This window comes from Peromyscus californicus, unplaced genomic scaffold, assembly GCF_007827085.1.
Source record: "Peromyscus californicus insignis strain IS unplaced genomic scaffold, ASM782708v3 Scaffold_10__1_contigs__length_136768540, whole genome shotgun sequence".
NCBI lineage: Eukaryota > Metazoa > Chordata > Mammalia > Rodentia > Cricetidae > Peromyscus > Peromyscus californicus.
This window is the reverse complement of record NW_026294391.1, coordinates 132,211,266-132,226,256: the sequence shown is the minus strand read 5'-3', so window position 1 is coordinate 132,226,256 and position 14,991 is coordinate 132,211,266. Positions and strand designations below refer to the sequence as shown.

The 14,991-nt window shown below is 48.2% G+C and overlaps 1 protein-coding gene across 3 annotated transcripts; it reads right to left on the bottom strand.

Moving 5' to 3' along the window:
• Positions 1–2,674: 2,674 nt before the first annotated feature.
• Positions 2,675–13,533, bottom strand: Prrg3 (proline rich and Gla domain 3). 3 transcript variants are annotated; one of them, XM_052741027.1, is made up of 4 exons: positions 13,263–13,533; positions 9,632–9,669; positions 8,823–8,983; positions 2,675–8,433 (listed from the first exon to the last, which is right to left on the bottom strand). In XM_052741027.1, exons 2-4 carry the CDS (start codon positions 9,636–9,638, stop codon positions 7,906–7,908), a joined length of 696 nt encoding a protein of 231 aa, XP_052596987.1. In that variant the 5' UTR covers positions 9,639–9,669; positions 13,263–13,533; the 3' UTR covers positions 2,675–7,905. The 3 variants fall into 3 exon arrangements, with proteins under 3 accessions (XP_052596987.1, XP_052596984.1, XP_052596976.1); XM_052741024.1 differs by lacking the exon at positions 13,263–13,533 and adding an exon at positions 12,735–13,021; XM_052741016.1 differs by lacking the exon at positions 13,263–13,533 and adding an exon at positions 12,467–12,560.
• Between the last annotated feature and the right edge of the window lie 1,458 nt (positions 13,534–14,991).

The window sequence follows — 14,991 nt, the reverse complement described above, 5'->3', positions numbered from 1 at the left end:
ATGAATCTACCTCACAGGCAGGAGCAGGGAGAAGGGGCATATGACCCTTTCTAGCTCCTTATAAGAGGTCATGTACAACAGCAGGAAGTACCTCCTCCTTTGGGCCATATAGCCCAAGGTCATGGGTGGAGCAAATACCATTACACTTGTTCTTTAAAGCACTTCTCTATGGCCTCTCATAATCACTAGCACAGAGAGCAATTCTAAATATGACCTAAACGGCCTTGCACCTCATCTTGCATAACACTTCCCTCATGTTACCCTGGCTTCTTATTGCCTTAACAACAGGAAGGGATTGCTAGACTCTGAGACTTTTCATATATTATCCTTCTGCCTGATTTCATTGACTTGACTCCCATGTTCACTGTCTAATAATTATTTGAGCTAGTCATGGTGTCCTTAAAGAATGCTGTCTCATAGAGCCTCCATATCAAGCCCTGCTGGTCTTCTCTAAATTCTAAATTCAACCTGTACCTTAATTATGGATTTCTATGTACCACCCCCCCAAATGTGCTCAGTGCTACTGGTGGCTGGGCCCTGGCATGCTGTACTGTACACCTTCTGGAACCCTGTAGACTGGCTTGAGGCAAGGATATCCTAGCTTATTGATGCTCTACCAGCACCTAACCTTGTATATACTCTCAGCTTTTAAAGTATCATCACTGACTGCCCTACCTATTGGTTTTCTGGGATCCAGTACCATACCACCAGCCTAATAGAAAACAATCTCCTTTTTCTTATTTATTTTATTTATATGGATGTTTTACCTGAATGCATGTATATGTACCACATGTGCGCAGTGCCAGCAGAGGCCAGAAAAGGGTGAGAGTCCTCTGAAACTGGAGTTACATATGGTTGTGAGCCACCATGTGGGTCTGTGAGCTGGATCTGGATCCCCTGGAAGAGCAGTTAGTGCTCTTAACTGCTGAGCCATTTCTCAAGCCCGACAGTGTCTTGTTTTAATGACATACACATAATTAACCCCACAGTTTGAATTCTTTGGCAAGACTGTAGTAAATCACTGTTATTATTGGAGTTACTGCTCTTGTGATTCTTGAAAACAATATTTTTCATCTAGAAAAATCATAGGAGGGGTTCCAAACATTTTTTCTTTTTGGGGGGTGATAGGCTTTCATATTATGTCCCACAAAGAGGCTATACTTCTCCTCCCCCAGCCTTACCAGCCCATAGGGACCTTGGTAGTTGTCCTGAGTCCTTTCACAAGTATCAGGGAAGGAACAGGTTCAGAGTCTGGTTTGAAACTAGAAAGGTAGACTCATCTTTGACAACATTGAAGAGAAGTTATGCTATTTACCTTACTGCTTTTTTTGGTTTGTGTATGGTGTTTTCAAGTTTGGGGAAAAGCACAAAGACTCACCTTGTCATGAGCAGGGGTGTTCTTGGATGAATGGTACCTTCAATTCATATGTTGACTTACAAATTAGAAGTTAAGATCTTGCAAGTGATAAATTGAATAAAGTGAACTCTTTAAGGTGCTCCTGAGCCAGTGTGACTGCTCTTTCTTAAGAGATTAAAATACAGATAAGTACTGAAAGAAGCCAATATGGAGATACAAAGAGAAGAGGACTATCTATAACCCAAGGAGACAGGCCTTAGGAGTTAACTCTGCAGAGATGTTGATCTTGACTTCCCCAGTCTTTGGAACTGTGATGAAACAAGTTCTTGTATAAATCACCCGATTCTGGTCATTTGTGATAGCGCCCTAGAAAGCTAAGTCTCAGCACTGAGACTTTGATTAGAGAATATAACCAGTCAACACATTTGCTTTTAATTGAACACTTACTGTAAGCCAGATACCATGCTATGCTCTATGGAAGAGGTAAGATGTTATATATGATCACTGCACTTCTGAGGATAACAGAAGAATAGGAAAGGCAGGGGCATGTTGAAGGAATTGACAGTTAACAGCAAAGCCAAACTCAGACCTTTCTCTGAGGGAGGCCCCATAGTGTCACTGGAATAGCATGAGGTGAGATAATTGAGGAAAGATCTGCAATCATGAGATGAGCATAACACCTCTTCCTCATAAGCCCTTAGTCAAATTGCATTCCCAATCAGGCTGTGCTTCCCCCAGTTGTGAAGTAAGAGTTGATTAGAAACCCCATATGTTGGGAGGACTGTTTCAGTTCACACAGGTACAGGACCTGACACAAACTAACTATTCAATAAATTCTGCCTGTGATCATTTAGAAACAGCCCATGTATCCTCCTCACCATGGACACTTCAGAAGTCTGGGTCCTCTTCGTGTATTAGTTTTCTTGCAGGTGCTAGCCTGTGGCCCAAAAGTACTTATCTCTGGGGAAAGCTCCTAGAGATTTTAAAACCTGAGCCCAGCTTGTGCTGAGATCTGTTCAAAGAGCCTTCACTTAACCAGGGATCAGGTGACTAGGAAGTTGCTAAACAAGATCTATGTCAGATTTTACTAGCCTCATCCCACAGGGGGATGGGACAGAGGATCATATTACACACTGTGGGCACAAACTTTAGGATCCAGACTATCTCTGCTTCCAACTGGCTCCTAAACTGGTTTGGGTTGTTTCCTTATCTATGCAATCTGACTTCTGGTTCCACAAATTTGACCTCCAGCCTTCCACATTCTGGGAAACTCAGGGAGTCATCTAGGATCTATGATGGACCAGAACACGGTACAAGTGGATGCCATTTGTTCTTTATTTTTACTCACTGTTTTCTTATACAGAAAGACACAAAAGTTAACAGCTAAATTTAACAATTGTAAAAAGGGAGCCAGAGAGCGTGCATGAGAAAGGTCAGAGCAAGTTGGTTTGTTGCCCCCAGGCTCCATTTGAAATCCCAACGTATGACTGAATATACAGATGTCCCAGCTGACACTGGTCAACACATGAATACAAGCACAGTTTCAAATGGTACCAAAATTAATCCATTTCACAGCAATCATTTCTATAAGCTCAGTTGCACATATCAGGGTTGCCACTGTCACAAATTCACAATGACAGAGTGAAATAGCAGGTGGATTCAGGCCTGGGAAAGTGGTATCAGTGAGGCAAGACAGGTTGGGAGGCAAAAAGCAGCTGGAGGGTTGGTCCCAATCCTAGATATCAGTCTTAACGCTCACTGGGAGCTGGAGAAGGGCAGGCACGTTCAGAGGTCAGATAGCAGTACAATAAAACAACTGTTGAGACATTAAGCTGAGGGGGGGTGCTGTTTGGAGATTTTTGTCAGAGAAATTCTTGTTGAGAGAGAGAGAGAAATTTGCCTTCCACGGCCTGGGAAAGGAGAAGCTCCAAAGTTTGAAGACTTAGGGGTGAATGAGAGCAGGCAGTCTGCTAGTGCAACATCTGCTTTAAAGAACACTTAGAAAAACATGAACTGGTGTTGAAATTGCAGTCAAGATCACAAACTATGTTATTCACAGGGTAAATACAGACACAGAGTGAAAGGCTGCAATATCTAGCATCCCCACAATGAAGAGAGAACAAGAGATCACCCTGCACAGAAACAGCCTTACACACAAGAAGTGCTAAACTCCAAGCTGAAGGCACAATGAAGGGATCCTTGGCACCTCAAGCTTTTCCTTTGAAAAAGGTACCCATTTTAAACCAAATTCCTTTCACAAAGAAGCCCCAGAAGACTGACTGAAGGGAAGATGCTTTCAAATATTTTTATGTAACAAGAATAGTGGTTTCTGTGAATTATCTTCAATTTGGATTTCCTCTAAGTTCTGAATTAGTGGGCTCAAATTAATGGGCTTTTACTGTAGTTGGAAGCAGTGTGATTACAGCAGTCTAAAATTAGCTAATTATACTGATTAGTATTAGGAGACTTTAGTGGGGGAGATGTGATTGTTCCAGAATGAGCGACGCCTGGAAATGGAGCTTCAGCACTTGAAAAGCTGAAAAGCAGTCCAGCCCAGCAGCTCAGGCTTGACTGTGAGCAAACACACAGTCAGAGCACACACACTGTTCTAAAAAGACACATTCCTGGGAACTCCCAGCCTGTCTCTGCCATTTTTCTCTCACTTGAATTAAAAGACAATCTAGTGGAAATGTTGGGGTTTTTTTTTTCTTAGTTTTCTTATGGGGTACCATTTGGTTGTCAAAATATCCATCAACTCTGACTGGGATCTGGGGAGTTGCCATCCACTGGGAGAGGGGAAGCATCTGTCTGGAACTGCTTAAACAGAAAACACTGCTGTCTCTAATCCCTAATGTTTGGACTACCAACAAGACAATGTCCAAACAATTGGGAGATGCTTGTTTGCTGGAGCACCCTAAGGAATTCACACTAATGGCAGTGGGATTGGCAACTAGCAGAGGAGGCCTCAGTTTCCCAGGTCCAACTGCTTGGGATCACGCCTCTGTAATCAGCCAAGGCACAACACAGCTGTACACGGGTATGCCAGGCAACTGTGCGCCCCACTCTTTCTTTTGTGCTTTCATTTTGAAAACCCAAAGTGATGGGCAGTCTGGGAGGGGACTAACAGGGCTGCCGTTATTGTTGAAAACGTCTTAAAAAGGTTTTGGTTGAAAACAAGTGACAGCCATATTTTAAGGAAATTTTTAAAGCCTTTTCATTTTTAGAGAAAAATATCTAAGTAACTAACTCCACCATTCTGAAAGTCAATAGTCACACACACACACACACACACACACACACACACACACACACACACACACACTCATTTATTCTTTCTCCTTCCCCCTACACACACACATTCATTCTCTCTCCTTCCCACCCCCACCTCTCTCACACACACACTCATTCATTCTCTCCTTCCCCCTTCTCTCTCTCTCTCTCTCTCTCTCTCTCTCTCTCTCTCTCTCTCTCTCTCTCTCTCACACACACACACACATACACACACACACACACACACACACACACACACACACACACACACACTCAGGAGTTCTCAGATTTCCTTCAGCTGCTGACACCTACAGAATAGGCATGTGAGTGGGAGGGGGTCCCATAGAGTGCGGGCCCCACAAGATGATGACAGTTTTCCCTTCAGAGCAGATCCCTCTTGGGAAAATAAAACTACACACCAGCTAACATTTCACAGAAGCAATGAGAAAAGACAACATGCCTACATGTATACACACGCACACACACACAAGTCTCAAACAAATACAGATGTGACTACTGAATTGTTAGCATTGTATCAAATCAATGTCTATAGAAAGACAGTTTGAAAAGATATGTACAGGGCATTCATAAAGCCAAATGTGCACCTTGAGGAATTATGCCCATTATATATACTAAACACTATGCTGTGAAAAACCATTGCAGAGGCCTTGGCACAAGTCACCTGGAGAGCTCTGTGAAGCACCTGACCCAGAGTCCACAGGCCACATGCAAGGAGCTGCTTCTCATTCACCCTACATCTGGTCCTCAGCTCCTGGGGCTATATATCACCCTCAACAGGCCTTGGGAGTAGGTTTTCTGCTCTTACCCATGTATCCCTAGCCTCTAGCTGCCAGGCAGCTCAACAGAAAAATCTCAACACATGCCAAAGGCAGTGGGCATCCCTTGGCATACTCTCTGTGGCTCTGGTCAGTGGAGCCTATGCCTGACTCTCTGCTAGCTGGGGGAGGAGTCACATTGGGGTAAGTCTTTTTTCATATATCCCAGGCCACAATCAGGCACCAGCTTAATAAAATGCTTGGAGAGGCTGGGCTGACCCAGAGCTTCCAGCTTCCCCAGGATCTCTGTCATGTCTAAATGAGGTTGATCCCAATCTCCATCATGGAAAAAGCAGGAGGCTTCGGAGCCCCAAATCCCTTCATTAGGAAGGGCCAGAGCGCAATACTAGAAGACCAATGGAGAGAAAGAATAAAAAGAAAAATGGAAGGAAAGAAAAGGGAAGAGGGAAGGCATGAAGGAAAGAAATCAGGGAGGGAGGGAGGGAGGGAGGGAAGAAGTTCAAAATGGAGGGACAGAGGGAGGAATGCCATCTAGGCAGCATTTCTGGTGTCAGGAAACTGGGGAGAGAGGAAGTCCCATAAAGGATCAAATGGAACGAGACTGACTCCTCAGATTGACACTCAACATCAGAGGCATTTGAAGCCCTCAACTAAAACCAGTCCCTTACAGCTAATACCTATTTCTAAAAGAATCCTGATCCTGCTAAGGGCAAACTTCACTGGTTCCAAGGTGCTTCAAGCACTTCACCAGCATTAGCTCCATCAGCCTCCAATGGGCCTACGAGGTAGGGGAACCACAGGGTGGAGTTATTACAAGCTGGCAGCCTCACTGGGGTAAGAGCATAACCGTGACTAGAAACACACCCCCAGGAAAGTCCCCTTCACTGGAACAGCCTCTAGAAGTTATCTGGGGCCTCAAGGTAGGGCTGCATTCAAGGAACGTGTTTCAGTGTCTGCCTTGGAGAGCTGCTTAGACAGAAGGAACCTTGTCAACACTGTGGGTTGGAAACCATTGCAGTTGCCAACAGACCCACGCTACGCACTCTTTTTGGGTCCCACAAAAATGTGCTACATTTTTTAAAGCACCACAGAGGAAAAAATGATTTGGCACAGAGACCAGGAGAATAGACTGGAGCGGGTAGAGATGGTATCAACAGTGTCTTTTACTTCATCATTGACAGTTAAAGAGCAAGTCACCTCTGCCCAACATCTTCCAAAGCCTCACTGAAAACAGATCAGCACCTGGCTGTGGCAGAGCAAACCCCAGGTGGGCTTTAGACCCCAGGTCACGGGCTTTCCTACTAAGAAAATTTTTAAGAGACACTTCAGGAACTTCTCCCTGTATGGGCACCATCATTAGGAGAAATCACAATCTAAAGTTCAAGTTCAATGCACCTATTTACAAAAAAAAAAGGAAGTATCCTAAAACTTCAAAGCCAGACAGCACAGTGCCAAGGAGGTGGAGCTCATGGTTTTAACTATTCTATGGATTTATCAACCCCACAAAAGTGGAATCTTGAGCTTTCTGTGCCAGTCTGTAACAACCAGGGAGAGGGCCTGGGCTCCATGGGGGAAGGGGACATCAGTTTCCCACGTACAGAGTACTCTAAGGTTACATATGGGTTATGCCAGTGTGGACTGGTTTTTAGCACAGCTGGTACACATCAGAAACAAGATGGCAGAGTTCAAGTGGGCCCCTTGATTGGTCTGGAAGAAGGAGCTCTGCCACCCAGCCCCCTTTCCTCATCCTTCTCATGCCCTGTCCTCCTACCAGGCTGATCTACACATAGATTTCTTCCTTGTCAGGAGCATAGGGATGAGTGTTGGATGAAGGCTGTGCCAAAGTCTGTTTAATTGATTTCTTCTGGAGGGCTTCAAAGGGCTATTGTTTTCATCTATGGTTCATTATTTATTACTTGTGTTTTGTTCCTAGTTCAACCCTTATTTCTGTCCTCATAATATGTGTTGAGAACAGTAAGCATGGAACTGTTGAGAAAGGGGAAACTGCAGGGCCAGCTTGACCACCTCATGTCTGTGGCCCAGGTCTCCAGAAACACAGGGGTCCCCACACATACCCATAGCCTCAGGGATGAGCCTGTGGACATTCTGGCCACAATTAACACCATGAGATGGTTCCTTTGGCATAAGAGAAGCCAGTCCCTAAAGAGAGGGCAGGATGGTGGGGACTTGGCATAGTTGGGGGTGGGGTAGGAGTCTGGAAGACCCAGGCTTTCAGGTCTGTAGCTTTTTCCCTGGGGTATCATGTACTTGTCCTATGCCCCCCACCCCCACCCCTACCCCCGACACACACAGACACACCAACTGTCTCTACCAACTGACTTCCTACAAATCCACTGTTGGGGAATTATTTGGCAACAAGGAGGCTAAGGCTGTTCTGTGGTGGCACAGTCTTTCAGAAGTCCAAAAGGAAGCAGGCTACCTCTGGAAGAGGCTTTTATACAGGCCAGGGCCTGTGCTCAGCTACTTGTCTGCACTGGGGCTGGCTGCCACAATTTCTTCATACTTTGGGGGAGGGTCACTGTAAGAGACACTGGCCTCCTCACTGCTGCCCTCCTGGGGTGCAGTCACCTCCTCATAGGAGGGAGGAGGGGTAGCGCTGGACAGTCTGGAGAGAGAGAGCTCTGGGAGGTAGAGGGTGCTCTCCAGTCGGACAGTGGTTCTGCCTCCCCGGCTGGGCCCCAGGACTATCTGTGGGTTATTCCCTGCCTCTCGGTGCACAGAGGACTCTCCCTGACTATGCACAGTGCCCCTGTATACCATGACTCGGGGGAGGTTGTGCCCGGTGCGACTGGCTAGGTACCGGTTCTGAGCATAGGAGGGGTGGTGACGAGTTGCTTTCTGCAGCTGGCACCTCCAGATGATGAACAAGGCAATGACAATCAGCAAGACTACCCCCAGAAGGGGCACCACCACATACATGGCATCTGAGCTCTGTGAGGGATCTCGGACTGAGTAGACTGCATTTGGGTATCCCTTCCAAAACTCCATCTGCAAAAGAAGAAAGGTCACTCACTCCTGAGGAAGACAGACACAACAAGGCAATTCTCACGTAACATCCATGCTCTGGACATCTGAGATTTCCAGCAAGTCATGTACCAAGGACAGGTTTGTGATTCCTTCTCTACCCTGAGTCATCTTACTGGCCTGAGAGTGCTCTCAGAGAGCCTGGGGAATCCACCCAGGATAAAAGCCAAAGCTCCCCAATGAGGAAGTTCACACAAATCATGCAACAGACCTAGGGGACACCCCAATGTTCCTTTAGGGCTCCAACAGGCAGGATGTAGGCTGGGGTGGTGTTCTTCCCTTGTTTCAAACCTGTTCTTATTATTCCCAAGATTGCACCTCCTCCCAGAACCCAGCCCCAGGGCAGTACGTGCCGTTTTTTCTTTGTTCTCAAATACTTCCTTGACCTCTTCATAGCTGCAGATCTCTTCCATGCACTCCCGCTCGATGGTGCCCTGACGAAGCTCCTCCAGGAACTCATTGGCACGAGGGAACCGTTTCAGGACTGCATGGGCATTCTTGGCTTCCAGAAATACTGAAGAGAGAACCACAGTGACACAATTCAGTACCTACAAACCAGACTGGCCCAGTTATGAAGGAAAATAGGGCAAATCCAGAAGACCTAAAGCCAGGCCTCCAACCAAAGGCCAGGCCTAGCCTATTGCAATGAGGATAGGAGGGCTGACTTTCTACAAGGTTGTACTCTCCAGGAGGATCTCAGGGTCCCAACAGGGCCCAGATCCTTTGCCATACCAAGGAAAATGAGACCAACTGAGAAGGAACTTCAGGTGGCACAGGAAAAAGGACCAGTCTCTATGTATTGTAGTCTTGGGTGAGAAAACATCCAGTTGCTTCTGCATCTGTCTTGAAAAAGGAAAGCCAGAGCCCTTATCATGAGAACTGGTCCCTCTTCCAGGCTGCCATTGGTGGGAGTAAAGTCAGGCATGAGCTGTGGCTTTGAGGACGAAAGCAACCACTAATGGTGAGATTGCTTACTCTTCACAGCAGGTGATTCCCCTCTATGCCCAAGTTGATAGGTCTGACCTGTAGGTCCTCTTCCCCAAGATCTACGAGGTGCTACATTAGTAAACCTCAGAGCCACCCAAGGAGAGAAAAGCTGAAAAGATGGATGCGTTGCTTTGGCATGAGCCTGTCTGACTCAGATGGTTCTACAAACACTCACCAGCCATGATGCTCCCTCAGCTCCAGTGTCTCACTTGCCTGGCAAGGAAGAAAAGAAAGTTGTGGTGAAATCCTCTGGGGTCTAGAATGTGACCTCCCACCAACCTGGCTAAAAGGTCAAAGCAGCATCCTATGAGGCACAGCACCCTCATGCAGCCACTCACCTCCTGCTGCTTCTCTTTTTTCCTCAAAGACCTTCTCCAGAGCTCCCCAAAACCCAGCAGAGCCTTGTTCTCCCTCCCTCTCTCTCTCTCTCTCTCTCTCTCTCTCTCTCTCTCTCTCTCTCACACACACACACACACACACACACACACACAGAGAGAGAGAGAGAGAGAGAGAGAGAGAGAGAGAGAGAGAGAGAGAGAGAGAGAGAGAGAGAGAGAGAGAGAGCCTCCTGTGAATCTCAAAGTCCTAAGGGTTCATCTTTTTTCAAACGGAAAGCATCTCTGGGCTAACATTCCCTATTCCTCAATCCCTTCAAAGAATCTTTGTCCCTTCAGAACAGAAAGGACCCCAGAGACAGATGAGAAACCAAGGCCAGAGATGGGGTTGGGTAGAAGCAAGGTTAAGCAAATTGATAGAGACAAGACCTGGCATTGAATTTGATGGTGAAGATGAGTCCCAAATACCTCTAAAGATGAACATGTTTATTAAATACCAAACTTAATGCAGCAACAGTCATCACAGGCTAAGGCTGGCCTATAGTAATCTGTAGATATCTGTTGTTCAGGGTCAGACCTACCATGTACAAAACAGATATATTCTTACCATCCCTGTCCCAACACAGACAATCTGCTCAGTGCATCTTCCCCAGAAAGAGAGACAAGATGTTTGGATCTTTTCTGGAGGCAGGCACATCTTTTCTCTTTGCAGTAAAGACTACTGCAACAGAGAACCTTAGTAAACACATATTTAAAAGATCATCATGAAGACACAGTTCTGGAGGTATAGCTTATTAATATACCACATGCCAGGAATGTCTAACATTCTGGGTTTCATCTTCAGAACCACAACAAACAAATAAATACAATGCAATACAATAAATCTTCAATGGTAACTTAGAGGAGAGGTCTCTATCTAGAAGTATGGTCATAAAGCCTTTCTCTGCTAACACGGTCCTACATGTACACATATTCTGGAGCACTGTCTAAGCCATCAACATCTGGGAACAATCATCCCTCAGCTCCCCTCCCAAGTAGAAGCTCATGTTTTATGACTAATGGGATACAAGACACATGAGTTTTGTAACCCTTTTTGCTACCCTTTTTGCCTAGGCTGCCAGGAAGTTCAGTGTTAATACTGATAGCCAAATACAAGTGCTTTGGAAGCCCAGCTGTTACACACATATGCTTTTCTCCCCACAACTTGGTATGGTGTTCTATTTATTCTTCCAGAAGCTGATTCCTATGGCATATTTAAAACATGACTTCTAGTCTGTCTGGAAAACAAAAAGGATAAAAATCATGAATAAATTTTAAATGATGGGGAAAGTAAACCAATCTAACAGCATATCTAACAGTACTATCACTGTGTCAAGGGGCTTTCTCACTGAAATACCTCAATTTTCACAATGACAAAACCTGGCCTCATTATGATCTATGGGGTCCATACGATGAAGGTGCAGGGAGAATTGCATTAGGAACAGGGTGTTTTGGTTAAAGAAAAATAAAGATGCCACATCAGAGTTTGAAAAGAATGAGCAAAGCTTTCGCTAATAAGAAAGCAAATACATCCCACTGCTTACTGGTGAACTATAGAGTTTTCAAAAAAAATTTACATGGAAAAATTATATAATAGCTTTATGTACAGCCATCTTTGGTCCCAACCAAAGACATGGACTTCCGTGCATTCATACACACATACATCAGCCCCAAGTTTGTGTTATCCTGGCCTGGAAAAGCCATTAGTTCATTTTGAGCCTCAAAGAAGCCAGGCTCTCCCCCAGACAGTTCACATGGCATCGGCCACCCCATTAGCAGTTCTATAGCCATCATCACTGCTGCTGCTGCTGCTTCCAGGAGGGCTTCTCCCCTCCAGCCCCAAAATGTAGCGCCTGCTTCTTCCCTATAAATACACCATCAATAGGCAGTTGCTATGGCAACAGTGAGGAAGCATGAGGACTCCACAGAGAATGCAGCTGCAGTCACGCATGTATATGTCCCCCCAGCCCCCTCCTCCCCCCCCCGTGGATACTGTACAGCTGACTGTAGGCTGAAGGAATTTTTAACCCACTCCCCACAGGAACACAGCTGAATCCTGACATTCTAGAAAGGAAGGAAGGCAGGGAACCAGCCACCACAAAGACCTTCCTTAACCCCACCCCAGACTGAGGCCTCTGAATCCCAGCTCTCTGGGTCACAGCTCCCAAAGTGCCTCCCTCCCACAGAGACTGGTGGCCCACTTGAGCATCTGGTGTCCCCAGACTTGGCCTCCAGAATCACTTCTTCAAATCCTAGCCCCTGTGATTTCCATCACTCAGAACTACTTGACAGGAAAGGGTTCTGCGATTTCCAAATCTCATGATTCATCAATCCACTCAGTGATATGGCAACTCCCAAATTGTGCTCAAACTCAAACTCTGGGGTCTCTTGCCCCCTTCCACTCATGCCAGCCCTGAAAGTGCCTGGCTTCGCCCACCTTTGCTGGACACCAGCGCCCTGGTGAAGAACACTGGCCCAGCAACACTCTTCCGCCAGGGTCTACTCAAGACTCCAAACACCCTGGCCTTCCTGACTTCCAGATCTTCCCTCCCCAACAGTACCCAGCGCCTAGCTCAGTGGTCCTGAACATCAAAGCATGCCCTCGGGGCTGGGGTCATCCAACCAAACAGCCTCACCGTTCTCCGGGCCCAGGAGGCTGCCGCCTTGTTTGCGCTTGCAGCCCGCCACCTCTCAGCGGCGCCTCTTCCAGCAGGGCCCCTGTCCCCGCCCACCTGCTCCCTGTCGGCCAAGCCCCGAGCCCATCCCAGCGGTCTCCTCCCTTAGTCCCTCCCTGTCCCGCTTCCCTCCCGCCGCCCCTGGCGCCCCAATGTCCGCCAGGCCCGAGCCAAAGAGCGCCTGGAGCCCCCGCCCCTCACAGCCTGGCGCGCAGGCCTTGCCCATTACCTCGGCAACCCCCTGCCTGTCCCTGCTCTCCTCTAGGGACTTCCGTCGGACCCTCCCCCGCACCCTGCCGAGCAAGCTCTGGCCTCGCGCCCCGCGCCTGGCGTGCCACCCTCGAGCGCCAAAACCGCTTGCCCCAATAGCCAGGCCGCGGAACGTTGCGCTGCCCCGCGCACCAGGCCTCCGGGCCAGGAGAGGAAGAAGGGGTGGGGCCAACTGAACCGCCCAAGGGCTTAGGTGGGGAAGGCCAGCAAGCTGGGCCGAGGGGCGGTGGCGCGCACCAAGCACCGCGCTCCCCGCGCCCAACTCTGCCGGCACCGCCCCTGCGGGCGCCCGTGCTGCGGGGGGTAGGGGGGGGAGGAGAGGGGCCTGACCAGCGGGTCTGGGGCTCTCTGGAGACTCTCGGACACCTCCTTGGCCCGGTGGTGACTCAGAGCGCCAGCCCTACGAAGACCGGGCTCGGTAGCTGCCGCTCCAGGTATTTTGGAGCGGCACAGTCCGAGCTGCCTCCTGGGCCCCACCCAGGCTCACCTGCCATTCCAGCCAGCCAGGCCCTGGTGCCTTCGGAGAAGAGAGGGGAGCGTGATAGCCGGCGGAAGCTGCCTTGTTAGGCTCCTCGGGTCAGCAGAGAACTGGCCCAGTTCTGGCCCCTCTCATGCCAGTGAATGAGTGACATTTGTTTCCTCACTTACATCCCCCACCCTGCCTGGGAATGGCAGGCTATTCTCTTGTGAAATCTGAGAAATGGGGAAAATCCTGCTTTCCTCACAGACCTGCAGCTAGAAGGAGGGGAAAATGGGATCCTGAAAAGGAGCAGAAAGAAAAGAAGATGCAATCTTGTGGGCCTGCAGGGAGTGTTGGCCAGAATACACCTCAGTCTGTACTGTGGGAGGTTCAGCCTGGTTGGACAAAGCCCTGGTAGCAGAGATGGCATTATTCTAGGAATTGAGGTTTGACCACAGAGTGAGGCAAGATGGTTAGGTATGGGTCTTGGAAAGCATAGGAGGTGCCCAGTGTGCCTTACTGGGTTAACGGAGAGAGCACTTTTCAGCACAGCCCTGCACCTAGGGTTGCTGTCCTCCCCCCCCCCCCCCCCCCCCCCCCCCGACGCACTGCATTTAATAGGAACCAGCCAGAGTAAGGCCAAGATTATGAGACAAGGGATGGGAAGAGGCCCCAGAGCCTCCAATGCTCCAGCTTCCAGGGCTGATTCTTTGTTGCTCCTAGCCCTATGCTTCTCTCTTTCCTGACCCACCCCCATTGTTCCTTACCTGCCTCCTAAATTCATAGCCCTCCCTCTTCCTTTCTCTAAGCTTCAAGAGCATTCCTTGCCCATGGCAGAGCCTCTGTAATCTTTACCCCATGTAAGCCTAGGAAAGCCGTGCCCATGGGCAGTTTGCACAGAGAAAAATAAGATGCCCTGGGTATGAGAATACCTTTGGTTGCTCCTAACAACTGTATGCAGATGCTCTGGCTGGATGGTGAAAGAGCTGGATGGAGTCATGGTCAGTGGGGAAAATGACCAAAGCGGTTTCAGCACTAACCTTAGTCTCCTAGCCCATCAGCATGCTCCTGACCTCATTTCAACCACAGGCACTTGGGTAAACAACCCCAAAGAAGGGGCCCGAGTGGAGTGGAGTGTACCTATATGCACAAAAAGCATATATGATATCTACTGTCCTCCCAGCACCTTCACTTGAGCTTCTTGCTCCAGCAACACCAGCTTACTTTTAGTTCCTTCTCCACTCAGAATGCCTTTCCTCCCACCGCCTGTCAGGGCACTTAGTTCATTCTGCCCACACAGTACCAATGAGATTTGCACTGGAGGTCTTGCAAGGCCTTCCACCCCATCCCACACTGACCAGTGCATTCTCAGCATTGTCTACAGGGACTGGAAACATGGGCCTTGGTGCACGGCAAGAGAGGGAAAAGGAAGACAAGCAGGACCTCCAGACAGGGCCCTGCTGTCTCTTGGCAGGACCACACATTGCTCCATGATCTTCAGCAAGTGAGTTGGCGTCTCTGTATCTCAGTTTGTTTATCTGCCAAATGGGAATGAGGCTAGCAGTGCCTGCTTCAAAGGGTAACCCAGAAGGTCAGTGAGGTGTTCAGTTAAAGCGGGCCTGGTGCTCACAAGTGAGCTTAAGACATAGTAACTCTGGCTTGCATTCTGTGCATTGAGTGCCTCCTCTCTCCTGGACCTAAGGGCAGTGCATCCTTCTATATTACTAGCATCCAGCACAGAGGCTTATCCACAATA

Coding starts and splice junctions, on each gene's coding strand:
- Prrg3 (XM_052741027.1), bottom strand. Junction 8,434..8,822: donor TTGAGAACAAAGAAAAAACG/GCACGTACTGCC, acceptor CTTCTTTTGCAG/ATGGAGTTTTGGAAGGGATA.